The following is a 15,305-nucleotide window of genomic DNA, read 5'->3' as shown; positions in this document are numbered from 1 at the left end:
CGGATGCTGATACGGGCACAGCGCCACAGCCTTCCCCGCCGCACACTGCCAGCCTCCGCCACAGAAAGAGCGGAGAGCGGAGTGACTTGTCCTGTGGAGAGCGGAAAAGGTGGTTAATTAAGGAATTGGAGCCTTTTTCTTGCTGGGAAAGGCTGAGGGAGCTGGGGCTCTTCAGCCCCAGAAGAGGCGGCTGAGAGGGGACCTCATGCAGGAGTATCTGAAGAGAGGGTGCCAAGAGGATGGATCAGGCTCTGCTCAGTGGTACCAAGTGCTCGGTGGTACTAAGTAATGGGACAAGAGGGAACGGGCAGAAACTGATATGCAGGAAGCTTCACCTGAATACCAAGAGCTTTAGTGTGCAGTGACCGTGCACTGAAACAGGTTGCCTAAAGAGGGTGTGGCGTCTCGCCACTAATTCAGGTGGACATAATCCTGTACAATGTGCTCGAGAATGACCCTGCTTAAGCAGAGAGGTTGGACCAGATGACCCCCTACTGTCCCTTCCAGCCTGACCAATTCTGTGACTTTGTGATTCTCTGAGAGGGAGAAAAAAGATTCAGGGCAGTCACTGAGATGGTCATGGAGGTGCCACAGCCTGGCCACAGGGCAGCCCAGGCCAGGCAGCTGGCTCACAGTGGCCTGCCTTTGCCTCTGTTTTTTACTCATGACAGCAGCTTCATCTGACCCACAGACTTTCTCACTTTTATTCATCCCAGCCTCCCCCTATGCTGCTGAGAGCAGGGTGAGTGAGCAACTGGGTGGGTGCTTGGCAGCTGGTGCGACCAGCCCACTGCTGTCCCTGTGACACCCAGTGTTGTGGTGACTGGTCTGTTGCTGTTTGCTGTGCTGCTTATCATTGTGTTCTGCTCTGTCTGGGAGACCTGTGATAAAGGCAATGACCACGAGCCAAGTCAGCCCCTGCATTGGTGCCATCCCAGTGCTCAGGGAACCATCTCATGGAGATTTTCCTTCTCTTCTTCTCCAGGATAGATGTTCCCAAGCTTGTAATGGCAAGATCAGCATCATCACATCCCCATGGATGTGATCAGTAAAATAAATGTCAAGTTTCCACCAACTAATAAAAAGGCTTTCCTAGGCATAGTGTATTTCTGGAAAGTGCATGTTCTGTGTAACAGTCAGCTTGTGAGTCCTTTCCATTAAGTGACCTTTAAGAACTTTTTTAAGTGTTTTGAGTTTGTGTGGCAAGATTTTGGTAGTGGGGGGCTTCTGTGAGAAGCTGCCAGAAGCTTCCCCCATGTCTGACAAGAGGCAATGCCAACTGGGTCTAAGATGGATCCACTACTGGCCAAGCCTGAGCACATCAGCGTTTTGCCTGTGATAGTAATTGATGAGAGGAATGATCTTAGGATCTTGCCCTAGGAGCCCTTTATTATATTTTCTCTCCCCTGTCCATTTGGGAAGGGCAGTGACAGACTGGCTTTGGTGGGCAGCTGGTGTCCAGACAAGGTCACTAAACAGCAGCAGGACAGACAGGACAGTTTGTTTGGTAGCCCTTGGGCCTGTCCAGAGAGTACCAGCTGTAAGAAACTCTGTGTTCACCTGGAGCCTCTGACAGAAAACACCTGGAAAGACCCAAGGTTGACCTCTGGGGTTCTGGAGCTGAGGGTGTCAAGGGTCTGAGATGTACTAGATGTTCGTAGGAAGGGGCACCTCTACACATAATACAACTGAAGCTACATGGAGTAAGGGGGTAGGATTGATCACACAGTGGGCTCAGATGAGGCAATCCTGTGCCCTTGAATACTGAAAGAGGTCACCACTGAGCCAGGAGGCAGAGATTCCAGAGCATCATCTGAGGAGGTGGCTCAAGCTCAAAAGTATAATAAATAGCAGAAAGTGAAAGGCAATATGCTCTGTTCACCAGTGCATCCTGTTGTGTTGTGCAAAACCATCTGATGTGGAAAGCTACTGGGTAGAGCGCAAGTCATGGACCAAATTAATTGATTGGACTTGTATGGACATTTGGGGGATGTCCCACAGACTAAGGGAATGACATCTGTGCATATGTCACAGGACAAGGAGGGGGGTCATGATTGACGGTGATGTTGGTAACACACCAGGTGTGGTGGCTGTTGCTGAATAACACTTGCACAGCGTCAGGGCTTTTTTTTTTTTCTTCACTCATCTTCTTCAGCAAGTAGGCAAAGGATGGGCAAGAGACTGAGAGGGGACAGAACTAAGACAGTTGACCTAAATTGGCCAAAGGGATGTTCCATGCCATAAAACATCGACCTCAGCAAGAAGACGTGGGGCAGAAGAAGAATGGTGGGACATTTTTCTTCCAAGGTGACCATTGCTGGGAGATGGAGGTGTATAGGTCTGCTGGTGGGAAGTGCTGAGTGCTTGCCTTTGAATTGCTTGGGGGATTTTTGGGCTGGGTTGTTTGGTTTAGGGGTTTTTGCTTTCCTTCATTTATTAAACTGTCTCATGCAGATCTGCAGACATTTCTGGGGGTGCTGGTCGACAGTGGCTGAACATGAGTCAGCAGTGTGCCAAGAAGAACAGTCAAGGCATCCTGGCTTGCATCAGAAATAGTGTGGCCAGCAGGACTAGGGAATGAAATTGTCCCTCTGTACTTGGCACTGGTGAGGCCACATCTTGAATCCTAGGCTTAGTTTTGGGCGTCTCACTGCAAGAAAGACATAGAGCTGCTGGAATGTGTCCAGAGAAGGACAGCAGAGCTGGGGAAGGGTCTGGAGCACCAGTCTGATGAGGGGCAGCTGAGGGAGCTGGGGGTGTTCGGCCTGGAGAAAAGGAGGCTCAGGGGGGACCTTATCACACTCTACAACTCCCTGAAAGGAGGCTGGAGCCAGGTGGGGGTTGGTCTCTTCTCCCAGGCAACAAGTGATAGGACTTGGAAAAGGCCTCAAGGTGTGCCAGGGGAGGTTTAGATTGGATATTAGGAAAAAATTCTTCACAGAAAGGGGGGTCAGGCATTGGAACAGAGTGCACAGGGAAGTGATTGAATCACCATTCCTCAGAGCATTCAAAACACATGTGGATGTGGCAGTGGAGGGCATGGGTTAGTGGTGAACAGAGTGGTGCTGGGTTAATGGTTGAACTCAATTATCCTAGAGTTCTTTTCCAACCTTAACGATTCTATAATTCTCACTTTTGTTCTCCCCATTCTCTTCCCTATGCCACTGCCGGGGGAGTGAGCAAGTGGCTGTGTAGGCGTTTGGCTGCTGTTCAAGGTCAACCCATCTGCTTCATTTAGTCCCCAGGAGGCTGCCTCCCACTTAAGGAGTCTTTATAGACAGACTGTTCAGTAGGATATTTTAGAGTATTTGCTATGATATTTTTTTTCCTCCCTAGATTTTCCCTTGTTACCATTTTCTGGAAGGTGGTGGCAAACAGAAGAGACTGAAGGAAGAAGGTAGCTTGAAGAAAAACACAGGAAACAAAATAAGAAAACAAAGAAAAAAGGAAAGGAAACTAGAAGATTTTTTTCTTTTTTTCAGTAAAAAAGTTGCCATTGCTTTCATTTGAATTCTCCAGCTCTTACTACCCTGAGTGTAGTTTTGATGCAAGCTTTGGTTTAGAGGGTTAAAGGATAGTGAAGGTTGTTGTGTAAGGAATGAGCTCTCTTTGAGTGGCAATGAATGTGCAGCATCAGAGTAGTTAGAAAAGTGGAGGTGCTTCTGTCCAAGGAGAGGGAATGGGGGAAGATAAAAGAGGCAGTGAGGATGGGGCTGGGTACATGGGGGTCACTGAATCACGTTCTTTACTGCTGGAGGCTGAGTTGTGCCATGGTGTGAGATGACTCAGAGCAGTGTGTGGCACCTTGAGCATCACCTCACTGCTGAGGCTTTGGGAGAGGGAGGCAGAGCTGACAGGAGATGGCAGAGGCACAGCAAGCCCCAGGTATTGATTAATATGGACTAAAAGCACATCTGCACACACAAAAGAGCACAGGACGACAAGCCCATATAATCCCCTGCCCTGGCAGTTCCCAGGAGCAATCAGCCCATCAAAGGCCCATTTCCACAAGCTCAGAGGAGCACAGGGACAAATGGCAGGTGGGAACCAAATTAAAGACTTAGAGGAAGGGACACCCAGCGCAGGGTGCCATGTGTGACTCCTACCACACTGCCTTCAGAACTGCAGAAGTCCACTTGAGGTCCAGCAGTACAGGGCAGCATTTCCTTGCACTATTATCAAAACATTTAGGAAAACAAGGAGCCCCAGCCAGTGTCCCTGTTTCTTTGCTGCCATTTCATGTACACCCACCCCTGTCCTGCTGTAGCCCACAGGCACCCACAGCCCCTACTGGCCCTGGCTTGCCTATGCCAGTGCCCCCCCACCTCTGCCCATGGCCCAGGACCCCCTTTCAGCTACACCGTTCCACCATAAAGCCAGCAAGGAGCAATTTTGGCCAAGATCTTTTTTTAGTCTTTTAGCACAAAACCATATCTGATATTTAGTCTTGTCTCCTAGGAAAACAGGGCCTACGTGGCTGCATTGCCTGTCTGCTTTCCATTTTCCCTTTCTTCACTTACTTCTATCTTACTTCAAACTTGACACAGAGAGAGAGAGAGATCTCATCACATTATCCCAATCTTTTCTGTTAAAATGCTCAGCTGGGCAGGGAAGGGTGACTGAGTGGCCCTCTCCATGATGGAAAGACTCAATGGTTATTTTCCTTCAGACCTGAGCATGACAAGACAGAGATGCAGGAAAAGAAATTTCACTATTTCTGCTCCTCACAAAATTTGGTGTTTAATCTTGTCACGAAGCATGTCTTCAGCTTTGTCATGAATATACAGACCATAAATTGGAAACCAAACTGGATAGGAGATTTTATATTGCCAGTCAGTGACTCACTGAGACTTGGAGGGGGGGGAGAGAGGATTTCATAATCAGCTGAGCATGAGCTCATGATGTGCTGTTGATGGTGAAAAGACTAATGCAGTCTTTGCAAAGCACATGCACATGGAAACACAGAGTAGGAGTAGAGAGGTGACATTATTGCTGCACTTGGCACCAGTATGTTGTTATTAAAATAACTAACTGTTCAGAAAACCCATCCAAAAACTGGAAGGGTTCAGGAAAGGTCTGGGAGAATGATCAAACACCTAGGAAAAGAAAGATATTATGGTGAAAATGCCAGACGTCAGCTTGTTTATTTTGCCATTTGTTTTTTCTTGTGGGCAATTGGGTTAGTCCATAAAAGAACTACTTTAAATGTCAGATATTGCAATTGTGAGGTGACAGTCAACAGAATAAAACTTCACTGTTGTTTTTACTCTTATTATAGTAGAAAGGCATATTTAAAACTACTGCTTGTGCTTGTATTCAAACGGTGTCTGCACAGCTTCAGTCTAGCAAACATGCAGCAGCACCTCTGCCCTGCTCTATCCATCTGCATAGGCAGATTGGTTGTGGCCTGGCTCTGCTCTGTCACCATCTATCCTTTTCCTGCCACTTCCTTGGTCTATTTTGGGTCCATATCCGACATCAAGCTACTATGGCCCCCTTTTCAGTTTCTCTGCCCTTCTTCTTCTTTCATCCCAGAAACTCCCTCCCCTCCAGAAATTCCTCCTTCCCCCTGTGACTATTTCCATTATCTCACCAAACACTTCGCTTTCCCTGTTAAAGCCCTAAATTTTCCAGATGCTGGGAAATACCCTGAAGTGAAAGAGTTTTGAAGCATCTGGCCTTGTATGAGAAAAGAAAGTCACTAACACCCATTGCCATGGACACCATACAAAACAGTAACCCTGTGGGTTTGGGACATCAACCCCGTCTTTTTCTAGTTTTGAAAGATAACTGAAGCTGGACTGAATTGCTCAGTAGTTCTTTGCCTTTGATTCTGCCAGTGGTTTCTCTCAGAGAACTGGCTCTTTGCTCACAGGTGTTGTGTTTCACTGCATGCTGGGGAGGTGACATGAAGCTGTAAAGCAAAGTAAGTTTCCCTAATGGCAGTATTTCAAGGGTGAAGTACAGTAAGGTGAGAATGCTAAGGAGTGAGACCTGGTAAATCCAGGTGGGTAATGAAATTTGCATTTAGCAGGTAGTTCCAGCATTAGTGAAAGGGTCCCAAGTCCACGCAAAGAAAGGGAAGAAAGAGCATACACTGATATTTGATGGGGTTAAAGGAAATGCTTGAAGCAGAAGTTGCTGCTCACCAGAGTGATACCACCTGATGCTCTGCATGGCTGGAAGGCAGCTTTGGATGCAGGCAGCTTTGCTGTGTCATTTTACAGCCTCACTAAACCACTTCCTGTGTATCATTTGATATTTCTTGGGGGCACACGGAATAGTCGCCATGCTATGAATATTGTTTTGCTATGAATGTTAGACCTCTTGGGATGTAATTGTGCTTTTGTCTCAGAAAGAGACAAATTGCTGTGCAATGTGTCACTTACTTCTGCCTTTCATATTGCAGCCATATGTCTTGGATTGTGTTTTGGTTTTAGAGGAGATTCTGTAGATTGGAATACATCAGTAAATATTTTACTGAATTTTTATTTAAAGCCTTGATGAGATCAGTGCTGAACAAAAGCTGTAGTAATAATATCTGCTCTATGCACTGATTTCCTAGATTATTTCCATATGAGATTAAAATGCAGTATACACTTTATGGTGGATCAACAAAGTACTTGACTCACAAACATATCCCAGTGGGAAGCTTTTCATGGTCTGCATTTCTGAGAGCTGGCTTCTGGGCGGACAGAATTTGCAACTTGTGTTGAAGGAAAACAGAATTTCAAAACTCATGTGTCTAACCTGGTAGAGTCCAGCAGTGAGAACGAAACAGTACACATCACATCTGCCAGCAGGCAATACCAATCACTTTGTAAAACTAGTGTGATATTTTCCTGTCTCCTTTGTTGTCCCATGTAAACTGGGGTGTCCTCAGGGGCTGAAGGATGATTGTTGACTGTGAGATTAGCTCTTTGTGCCCAACCCTGCCTGTAAAATGTCTGTAATGTGTTGGTTCATGTGCTCATGGTAGGAGTCATTTGTTTCTTGGTACTTGGCCATTGGGTCTGTGCTGGTGTCACATGGGCAGGTTCCTGGAAGGCTATCAGATTTCTGCTCTCTGTCCTTAATTGCCTTGTAGGCCACACTCAAATTCTTGATCTTTATGCAATGCTGGATGGCATCCAAGCTGTAAAACCACTCTGCCTCCAGTGTGTCATGGTCTTCCACTGGATACTGAGGCTGCCTCTCCCTAGCCATTGAATTAGTCCAGGACATCTGAATCCAGCTGGAAATGGGAGTTGGGCATGGGCAAGGCTGTAAAAATAGCAAACAGTTCCAGAAAGGCCTGTGGACTCTCAGTACAGGCCTCACAAATTTGGACTTTGCTTAAATACTGTTACACGGGCAGAAAGGGACTCAGTCAATGTCAGACTACAGTGGTTATGTACAAATAGAGAGACAACTGATAAGGGGGCTGTGTAAAGAGGCATTTTAAAGAACATTGTATTAGAGCATCACTTCAGTTGTTACTTGTCTTCATTTATGCTTCACTCAGTAGGATTTATTATAGAAATGACCATGACATCAGTATGATCCATATTTTGCCAGTACTGTTGTCTCAGGAACCAGTGGTACCAACACCTCTCAACTATAGATTTTCAGTATATGTAAAGCATTCTATGATCCTTTACAATCATGTGTTGGCCAAAAGCCTTCACTGTACATCGGTACAAGACCCTCTGTTCCATGTTGATCACATCAGGGCTGTCATAGAAACCACAGAGGTTCTCAGGTACAGTGGGCAGCAGTGCATGACCACCTCCAGAGGAACACTAATTTTCATTTTGGGACTCAAAATGTCACAAGAAAACTCCCAACCAAAGATGAGATTTTATGTGTCTAGATAGAGTACTGAGAAGGTCCCTAAAGCCATGTGTATCTACGTGGCCTGTTCAGCTTTCAACCACCAAGGTGCTGCTATGCAGGTGCTCTGTCCAGCATTAGCTACAGTGACATGGGAGAAAAGGAATATGGGCAATCAAGTCTTCTCCATGTCTTATGGGTTATTCCTGGGTTGGTCACATAGTGATGGTTGGGATATATCTTTTTTACACCCTTTAGAGCTGAGAGTCAGCAGTGTCCCCACACTGTCCTACCTGCTTTAGTCCCTGTCCTTTCCCTCTCAGTCTGTGTGTCCTAAAATGTGTCATATAGATTTGTGCTGTGTGATGACCTGTGAGCTTAGGAACCATGGGTGTACACCATTCACACGTCACCTCAAACCTGTTCCCACTCATTCTCCACTCAGACCAGCGACCTATGCATTAATATTTCTATTCTCTGCAAATAAGATGCTGCTGGAGCACAACTGGCCAACAGCTGACTCTGTCCTGGCTGCTTCTTGTCACTGCACACACTGCAGTGTGCTGATTCATGAACTTTTGCCATCCTTTAAAAATTAAGTCAGACAGCTTTTAGTATAGGTTTGTGTGTCTGTTGCTTTTTTTTAGTGTTTCTGCCTTCTCGTTCTGTAACAGTCAGATCTTCTTGTGAGGAAATTTATGAAGAACTCTAATGAGGATTCACCTGAGTTCTGTTAGAAACCTTGACTAAATTCTGCTTTGGCTGATAGAATTGAACCTCTTCCTTTTGTCTTCTTTCTCTGATAAGATAGTTTTCAAAGCAGTACTTTCAGAGGTAAGGGTGGGAAAGTTACAGATTCTAATGGAAGCACTTCTTTCCCATGTCTACTTTTACACTGCTTTTATATCATGATGTGGCATTTCCCCATGTCTACATCAGGTTTAGATACCAAGGAAATTTCTCTATGGTACCATATAATAAAGAAGGAAAGAGATACAACACAGACTGGTCATGGCTTTGTACAGAGAAATATCATTGTACATCACAGGCTTACTTGATTAGGTCCTTTTTAAACACTTTTTGTCTATCTGGACTCTGTAGTATAATACAGAAGTAGTTGACATAGCATTGTTGCAGGTAAGCTCTTGGGATCAAAGCAGTATGGGTGTATCAGCAAGCTCAGAGCTAATTCCAAATTTTACAGGTCTATTCATTGCACTTCACCACGCAAATAAGAAATGCCCTCTTTTGCCTGTTTTGCAGGAACAATTAAGCTTAAATAATGAATTTGGGTGGGGGGAAATCAATCCTGGAACTCAGAAAGTCTCTGATAGAGCGTGACGGGATTTCCATCTGATAACATTAAAAATGAATTTGTTCCAATTTAAGGCAAATTAATCTTTGTTCAGGCTAATTAATCTTTGTTCATACAGTTGACCTGACAAGATTATTAAAATCATATATGATGTGGCAGTTGTGTAACCTTCACCAAAATGCTAATTTAATGCAGGATCAGCCTTTTCTTAAAATTGAAATAAAATGTCTAGGTTTGTAAGAATTATTTTGTTTTTAATTACCAGCGTCCCTCAAATATTGTTAAGTGTTTCTGCTGCATAAAGGAATGCACTTAGCTTAAAATGTTATCATTCACAAAGGTGAATTAAAATGGCTTTAGCTTCCCCTGTAGCAAGACTGCAGGCAAGGAAAGTTTCATAGACCTTCACTTTGACCCAGTGGGGCTACTCAGAGATTCTCCTGACCAGCCCTTCCCCTGTGGGTTTTCTTTTAATTTTTCAATTAATTTTCAGATACCTCAGAATACTTTTTTTTACTTTTGAGTACTATATAAACAATATATTGTCACAGATCTGTGATACAGGAAAAATGGCCTGATTTGACAGTCACTGAAACTGGTGGACAATTAAAGGCTGTCAGGTTTCCAGGAGGTTCAAAGAGAATTACAGAAGCATCACATTACTCTCAATTACGTTCAATCAATAAGCACTCTAATCCCTCCACCATGGCCACTCAATTTACTCTACCAGGAAAATACTCTTCCTGAAAATTGTGTATTTTGCATAACAGTGCACTGCATTGAGTTGCAGTGGGCTGTTGAGATGGCTAAATTATGGTGTAATATATGCTAAAAGCTCACCTGCACACTCACAGAGGAGCTCAGAGGGACAACAGTGTGAGGGGGAGCCCAAAGAATTCCCGGCAGCCAGCTGTTCCCATTTCAGGAGCCATCAGCCCATCCAAGGCCTTTCTGATCAGCCAGAGGAGCCCAGGGGCACAAAGGCCAAAGGGAACCTCAATTAGGATTTAAGAGGAAGGGACATTTTGTCTGCTGGGCCTTTCCCAGGTCTGCCCCAGAGGAGTCTCAGCCCTTGTGGCCAGGCATGAGACCTACCCAGATAAGTCAGCACCAGAACACCTTTGGGGTTGGGAGGAGCTGCTGCCTGGGGTGTGGGACACCAGTGTCTCTCAGTGGGCTGCTGAAGACCTGGGGAATCCCAGCCATGTATGGGATGGTCTGTACCACCAACTGGGCTGTGAGGCTGTGGCCCTGAGGGCTCAAATGTCCAGGTGCATGCAACTGGTGAGACTGGGACCTAGGGGCAGCTGTTGGGCAGATGGAGTGCCTGAGCCCAGCTGCTGGAGGGATGTGTAAAGATGTGTGTATCTGTGCATTCTCACTAGTGGACCTCTGCACTGCTCAGCCATAGAGGTGAGAAGGATGAGGCCGTCAGTGCTGTGTGAGTGCTCTCTCTGTTTGTCCCTGTTGCCTGTGGTGCCAGCTGTGTGTGTCTGTATATAGGTGGTTATAAATGCACTCCTTGCATGTCCCTCCTGGGTGTACCTGCTCAGGCTCAATGCTGGTGGGACCCCAGGCATGGAGGCTGCCCCAGGCACCACCTCTCTTGGACTGTCAGACCCTGCACAATCTGTTGCATCAAAAGCAGGGTGAGCCTGGGAGAAGTGTAGAAAGATGGGTGGTATTTAGTATCGTAATTCTAATTTCCTTCCTTTTGTGGGTTGAATGGTAATGTGTGCCAGAGGCATAAAACTACTTCAAGTAAGCTTGTTGGCGTACTCATTTTATAAAATTTGAAACCTGGTTTGAGGTTTTTATTGTTGAGATGGGGCTTATGGTGGAGTGGGAAATTTGAGGAGCAACAGGGTGGAGAACAAAAAAAAGCTGTATATAAACCCTTGTGTATTACCCATAGTCTAGCACTCACCTATAAAATATTCACCAATGCATGAAGTTTATGCATCAAAAGCTTTGTGGAATGGTGACTTTCAGAAACAAACTGCAGTGATTAAAAAAGAAAACACCTCCAGGCCTGAATATGATATAGACACAATATAACTATATAGACAAACATGAAATGTCAATATCCTTCAAAAAAGCAGTTCAAACTTGGAATTAACTGCTTCCTCTTGAGAAGAATAAGGAAAAAAAAACCCCAAAATTATGCCCAAGGAGTAAATTTGTGTGTGTATAGAAATTCTTCTGTAGGTGACCTAGTTTTAAAGATCATTGGGAATTTATATTCATTGCCTGTAGAGAGGCAGGGTGGCCAGGGAAATGCTGCTGTGATGAAGCCCATGCATCCATGGAAATAGTGTTGGACTAAATTTCCTCACTGACATAATTCCACTAAATTAGAAGAAATGATGTGAAGATGGACTGTGTCCCTATTTTCATGTTGTAGCAAAAGGATCATAAAATGTTCATTTACTTTAACTCAGAAACAGAAGGTCTTTTGCAACATCCTAATTGCCTATTTTTCTTTCCTTTTCTGGGAGGTGAGGTTTTTACATTCCTTTTATCAGTGGAAGTATTTTCCTTCTCCAGGGGGAAAAAACCCACAAACTATAATCAAATCAAATCAATCATATTTTACTAGATTTATGCTTTCTTTCTTTTTTTTTTTTTTTGTCAGTGATACATACAGACATCGGGAGAGAAAACTACTAGATCATTTTACTTATTTGGAGATGAAGTTTTATCCCCTAAGGCTATACAATTCTTCAGTGTCAAGCAGCTGATTTATATTACTTTTGTGTGTAATAGTTCTACAGCCAAATGCTTTTGATTGCCAGGACATCTTATTCAGTCTCAATATATCTCATGTGGATTTGACTTTATTTTTTATACTTTAAGGTACGATGAACTGGTACCTTACACAGTCTGAAACATATAGTGTGCAACAATGAGTATGTTTAGAAATGGCTTTATTCCTTTCTCCTTTCAATGGAATTTATATTAACATTGCATGGTATATATTTGCATTAATGTTTTCGGCTGTGAAACTTAGCTCAGAAATCTCACCAAATGTATCTTCTATACCACAGTGCTTTTGCAAAATGTATTGTTACTATTTTTTTGGTAACTGGATCATTTTCTTACATCAAAGCCTGTCAGGCTCACAAGTATTTCAACAAATGGAATGATTTGTATACACAACTTGGAAGTTTCCTGGGTGGGGTAGAAAAGCAAATCTGAAACAAAAATCTGTGTCACTGATGAGAAAAGGTTCTGTCTTTGTTCTCTGTATGATCATTGGAGCGAGACATTATTTGTAGTGGTTCTTCTCTCTCACAACAGCCGGCACTGGGCTAATCGTTATCTTCGGTTTGCTCTTCAGAACGAATGCTTCTGATGTGAGGCTACTTTACAGGAAGCGTGACCTCATTCGGGCTCTGTGCTGCTGATTGCACGGGCTGTTTTCAAAAGGAAACAGGGGCTTGCTAGACCTGCCTTTGCGAAGAGCCAGGGCTGAGCTCTCCCAGGAAGCTGCTCAGGGAACACCCTCCACCAGCCATCCCACCGGCTCTCGGGCTGATGAGGAGAAACTTTTTTGCACGCATGTGTTAATTACGAAATGGATCTTCCAGGTTTGAAGGATTTTAGACTTATCTCTTAACATATTTATCAGCTGAGGAATAGCTAAGCTTTGGATTCATTTCTGTGCAGTTCTTCAGGAAGTTTTGCATTTTTGTGAATGTTGCTTCCATTACCTGCAGGGAGAAAAGACTGAACTGCTCTTCAAAAACAACTGATATGTGTGAACAAATAAAACTCTCTCTGTAGACACTTGTGTTTGGTAGGTACAATAGAATAACGCTGGTTGCCTGTGTTTCAGCTATTTGAATAGTTAGCACTATATTTTGGTAGGGACAAATGTGAATATTTAGCTTGTACACTGAAGGCATCATTGGCTTAAACACTAATTTGATTTTTGGAGGGAAAGATAGTTAAAACTGACTGGTTTGGACAGTGACTTTTTGTATATATTACAACATGAACTTTTGTGTGTTTTGAAATTCAAGGGCAGTTGTTGGCTTAAATTTTTACTTGATTCTTGCTATAAAATATTGCCACATTCACCTCAGCTTCGCTTTTAGTGAGATTTCATAGAGCTGTTGGCTTTTTCTCATGCCATAGTTTAGAGGTGCTGTGTTGATGGGTCCTTTTGTGGGTTACAGATACAATACCACTGCTCCATTGTACAGCGGTGGTTGAGATGCTTTGTTTTGTTATGCCATTACTATAGCTTCTCACACTATTAATGGCCCAGAAATAAGACTGAATATTAAATGAAGGCAGAACAGTGTGCAGCATTGTCTACAACATGATGTTTCCAAGTTTTCTCCATCATTGGTTGAATTATGATTTTCAGGAACTCTCTTCATTATGCATGAGCCAAAAATTTTCCTGATCAAGGGCAGCAAAAAAATCTGTTGGACTGCCTGTTCTACGACTGTTCACAGAAGCTTGATATCATTACTTAAAATAGTTTAAAAGCAAGTTAAACTGCTTATTAACTGTTCTTGAAAAGAGGGAAATGCCTCGCCTCCCCAGTAATATATCTGCATGCGTATATTGCTCACTTTCTTTTATAAATAGATGTATATACTCTATTCTATCTTGAATTTTATTTCTCTGGAGGGTGGCAGATAAGCAGGCATCCTGCAGAGACATACCTTGCAAAGTTATGAGACAATTCAAATGAGGAACAGAAGGACTGTGTTTTGTTCTGCCAATGTGATCAGTATGTGTCAACACTTTCTAGCAAAAGCACTACCCCACAGGAAAGCTGCCACTTTTAAAAGTTATTCTTTTTAGACGTTGCTACTTTATGATTGCGTGCAATACAGCTGTGATGTGGGTTTCAGTTGCTGGAAAGTTTCACTCTCTGATTATTAAAGAGTTCTACTAGGTATAACTGATCCTGAGATATACTTCTATATATCCTTTTCAAACAAATTTGCCCTAGAACCAATTACTGTTGCCTAAGTGAGACTACATTATACCTAATAATTTGATATATATTGCTGATACTATCTTACACATCCTAATTTTCAAACAAGACAAAATAAAACATGCTTCTGTTTCTTTTTAAACTCTTTTACAGATAATCTATATTCCCTGTTACCCTAGGGTGTATGAAACAGTCCTTTTCAAAATGTATGGACTATCACCTGTTGCATCAACTCCAGGAGCAAATAAATTTGGATACATTTGTCAGAGTGTTAATAGGAATAAATACCTTGTGGAGGGGATCTTTTTTGACTGATAAAATTTAGGATTTTGCTGGTTTTAGTTTATATCCAGATCTAGAAACTGCTTGTTGAGTCCTTCCTGTATTTACTTCTAGAGTTTGGATGGATTTCTTGGTTTTGAATATAAGACTTTTTGCACATTTAAGAATCATGATTTTGCCTACAATAAGAGAAATTATTTCAGGAGCTAGCTGTATGTGAAAAAAAAAAAAAGCTCTAATGCATGTCAAACTATGAAATACACCACTGGTCCCACTGTTTGTACAAATTGCTCTGTGGTGTTCTGACTGATGCTTCTCGATCTCTCTGTACCTTCCCCCAAATTCTTTCAGTTGTCTCCTCCTCAAGTTATTTTTGTGAGCATTAGAACATAATTTGTTCATAGTAAAGTGATTTTTTTTCTTTTTCCAAAGGATAGGAAAAACAGTATGTATGGGAGCAGGGCAGTAGGACTGATTTGTAAAAAATACCCTGAAGGTTTTACTTCTCTTCTTTCATCACCTTGCCTGGTCCCAAGGCTGAGTCAGCCTTCACACCCAGACTGTGACTGACAACTGAGCTCCAAAGGGGAGGATAAACAAGATTACCAAAGTGGAAAGCCTGACTTTCATGTCTTTTCTTTAACAGTATGTATGGGAGCAGGGCAGTAGGACTGATTTGTAAAAAATACCCTGAAGGTTTTACTTCTCTTCTTTCATCACCTTGCCTGGTCCCAAGGCTGAGTCAGCCTTCACACCCAGACTGTGACTGACAACTGAGCTCCAAAGGGGAGGATAAACAAGATTACCAAAGTGGAAAGCCTGACTTTCATGTCTTGAGTTATGAGCCTCAGCTCATAACTGAACATAAAAAAATAAAATTCTCTTAGCCCTATCTCCTCTCAGAGGGGAAGGATGGGCATTTACTAACAGTGTCATAAG

General features: G+C 43.3%; 1 protein-coding gene across 7 annotated transcripts in view; it reads left to right on the top strand.

The window, feature by feature from the left end:
- The first annotated feature begins 18 nt into the window (after positions 1 to 18).
- Positions 19 to 15,305, top strand: part of TMEM71 (transmembrane protein 71) — a 30,695-nt gene continuing 15,408 nt past the window's right edge. Inside the window, exons 1-2 of one of the 7 annotated variants that reach the window (XM_017739056.1) lie at positions 12,198 to 12,717; positions 12,847 to 12,926. Coding sequence is in view for 4 of the 7 variants with exons in the window: in XM_017739054.1 (XP_017594543.1) it covers positions 12,705 to 12,717 (13 nt within the window). In the remaining 3 variants the exon portion in view is untranslated. Of the gene's footprint in view, positions 110 to 12,188; positions 12,718 to 12,846; positions 12,927 to 15,305 lie in introns of those variants that run through there. The other 6 variants (XM_017739057.1, XM_017739054.1, XM_017739051.1 and 3 more) reach the window with 6 other exon arrangements.

The sequence above is a fragment of the Corvus brachyrhynchos genome, unplaced genomic scaffold, assembly GCF_000691975.1.
Source record: "Corvus brachyrhynchos isolate BGI_N302 unplaced genomic scaffold, ASM69197v1 scaffold187, whole genome shotgun sequence".
NCBI classification, from domain to species: domain Eukaryota; kingdom Metazoa; phylum Chordata; class Aves; order Passeriformes; family Corvidae; genus Corvus; species Corvus brachyrhynchos.
This window is presented reverse-complemented; position numbering and strand designations above follow the sequence as displayed.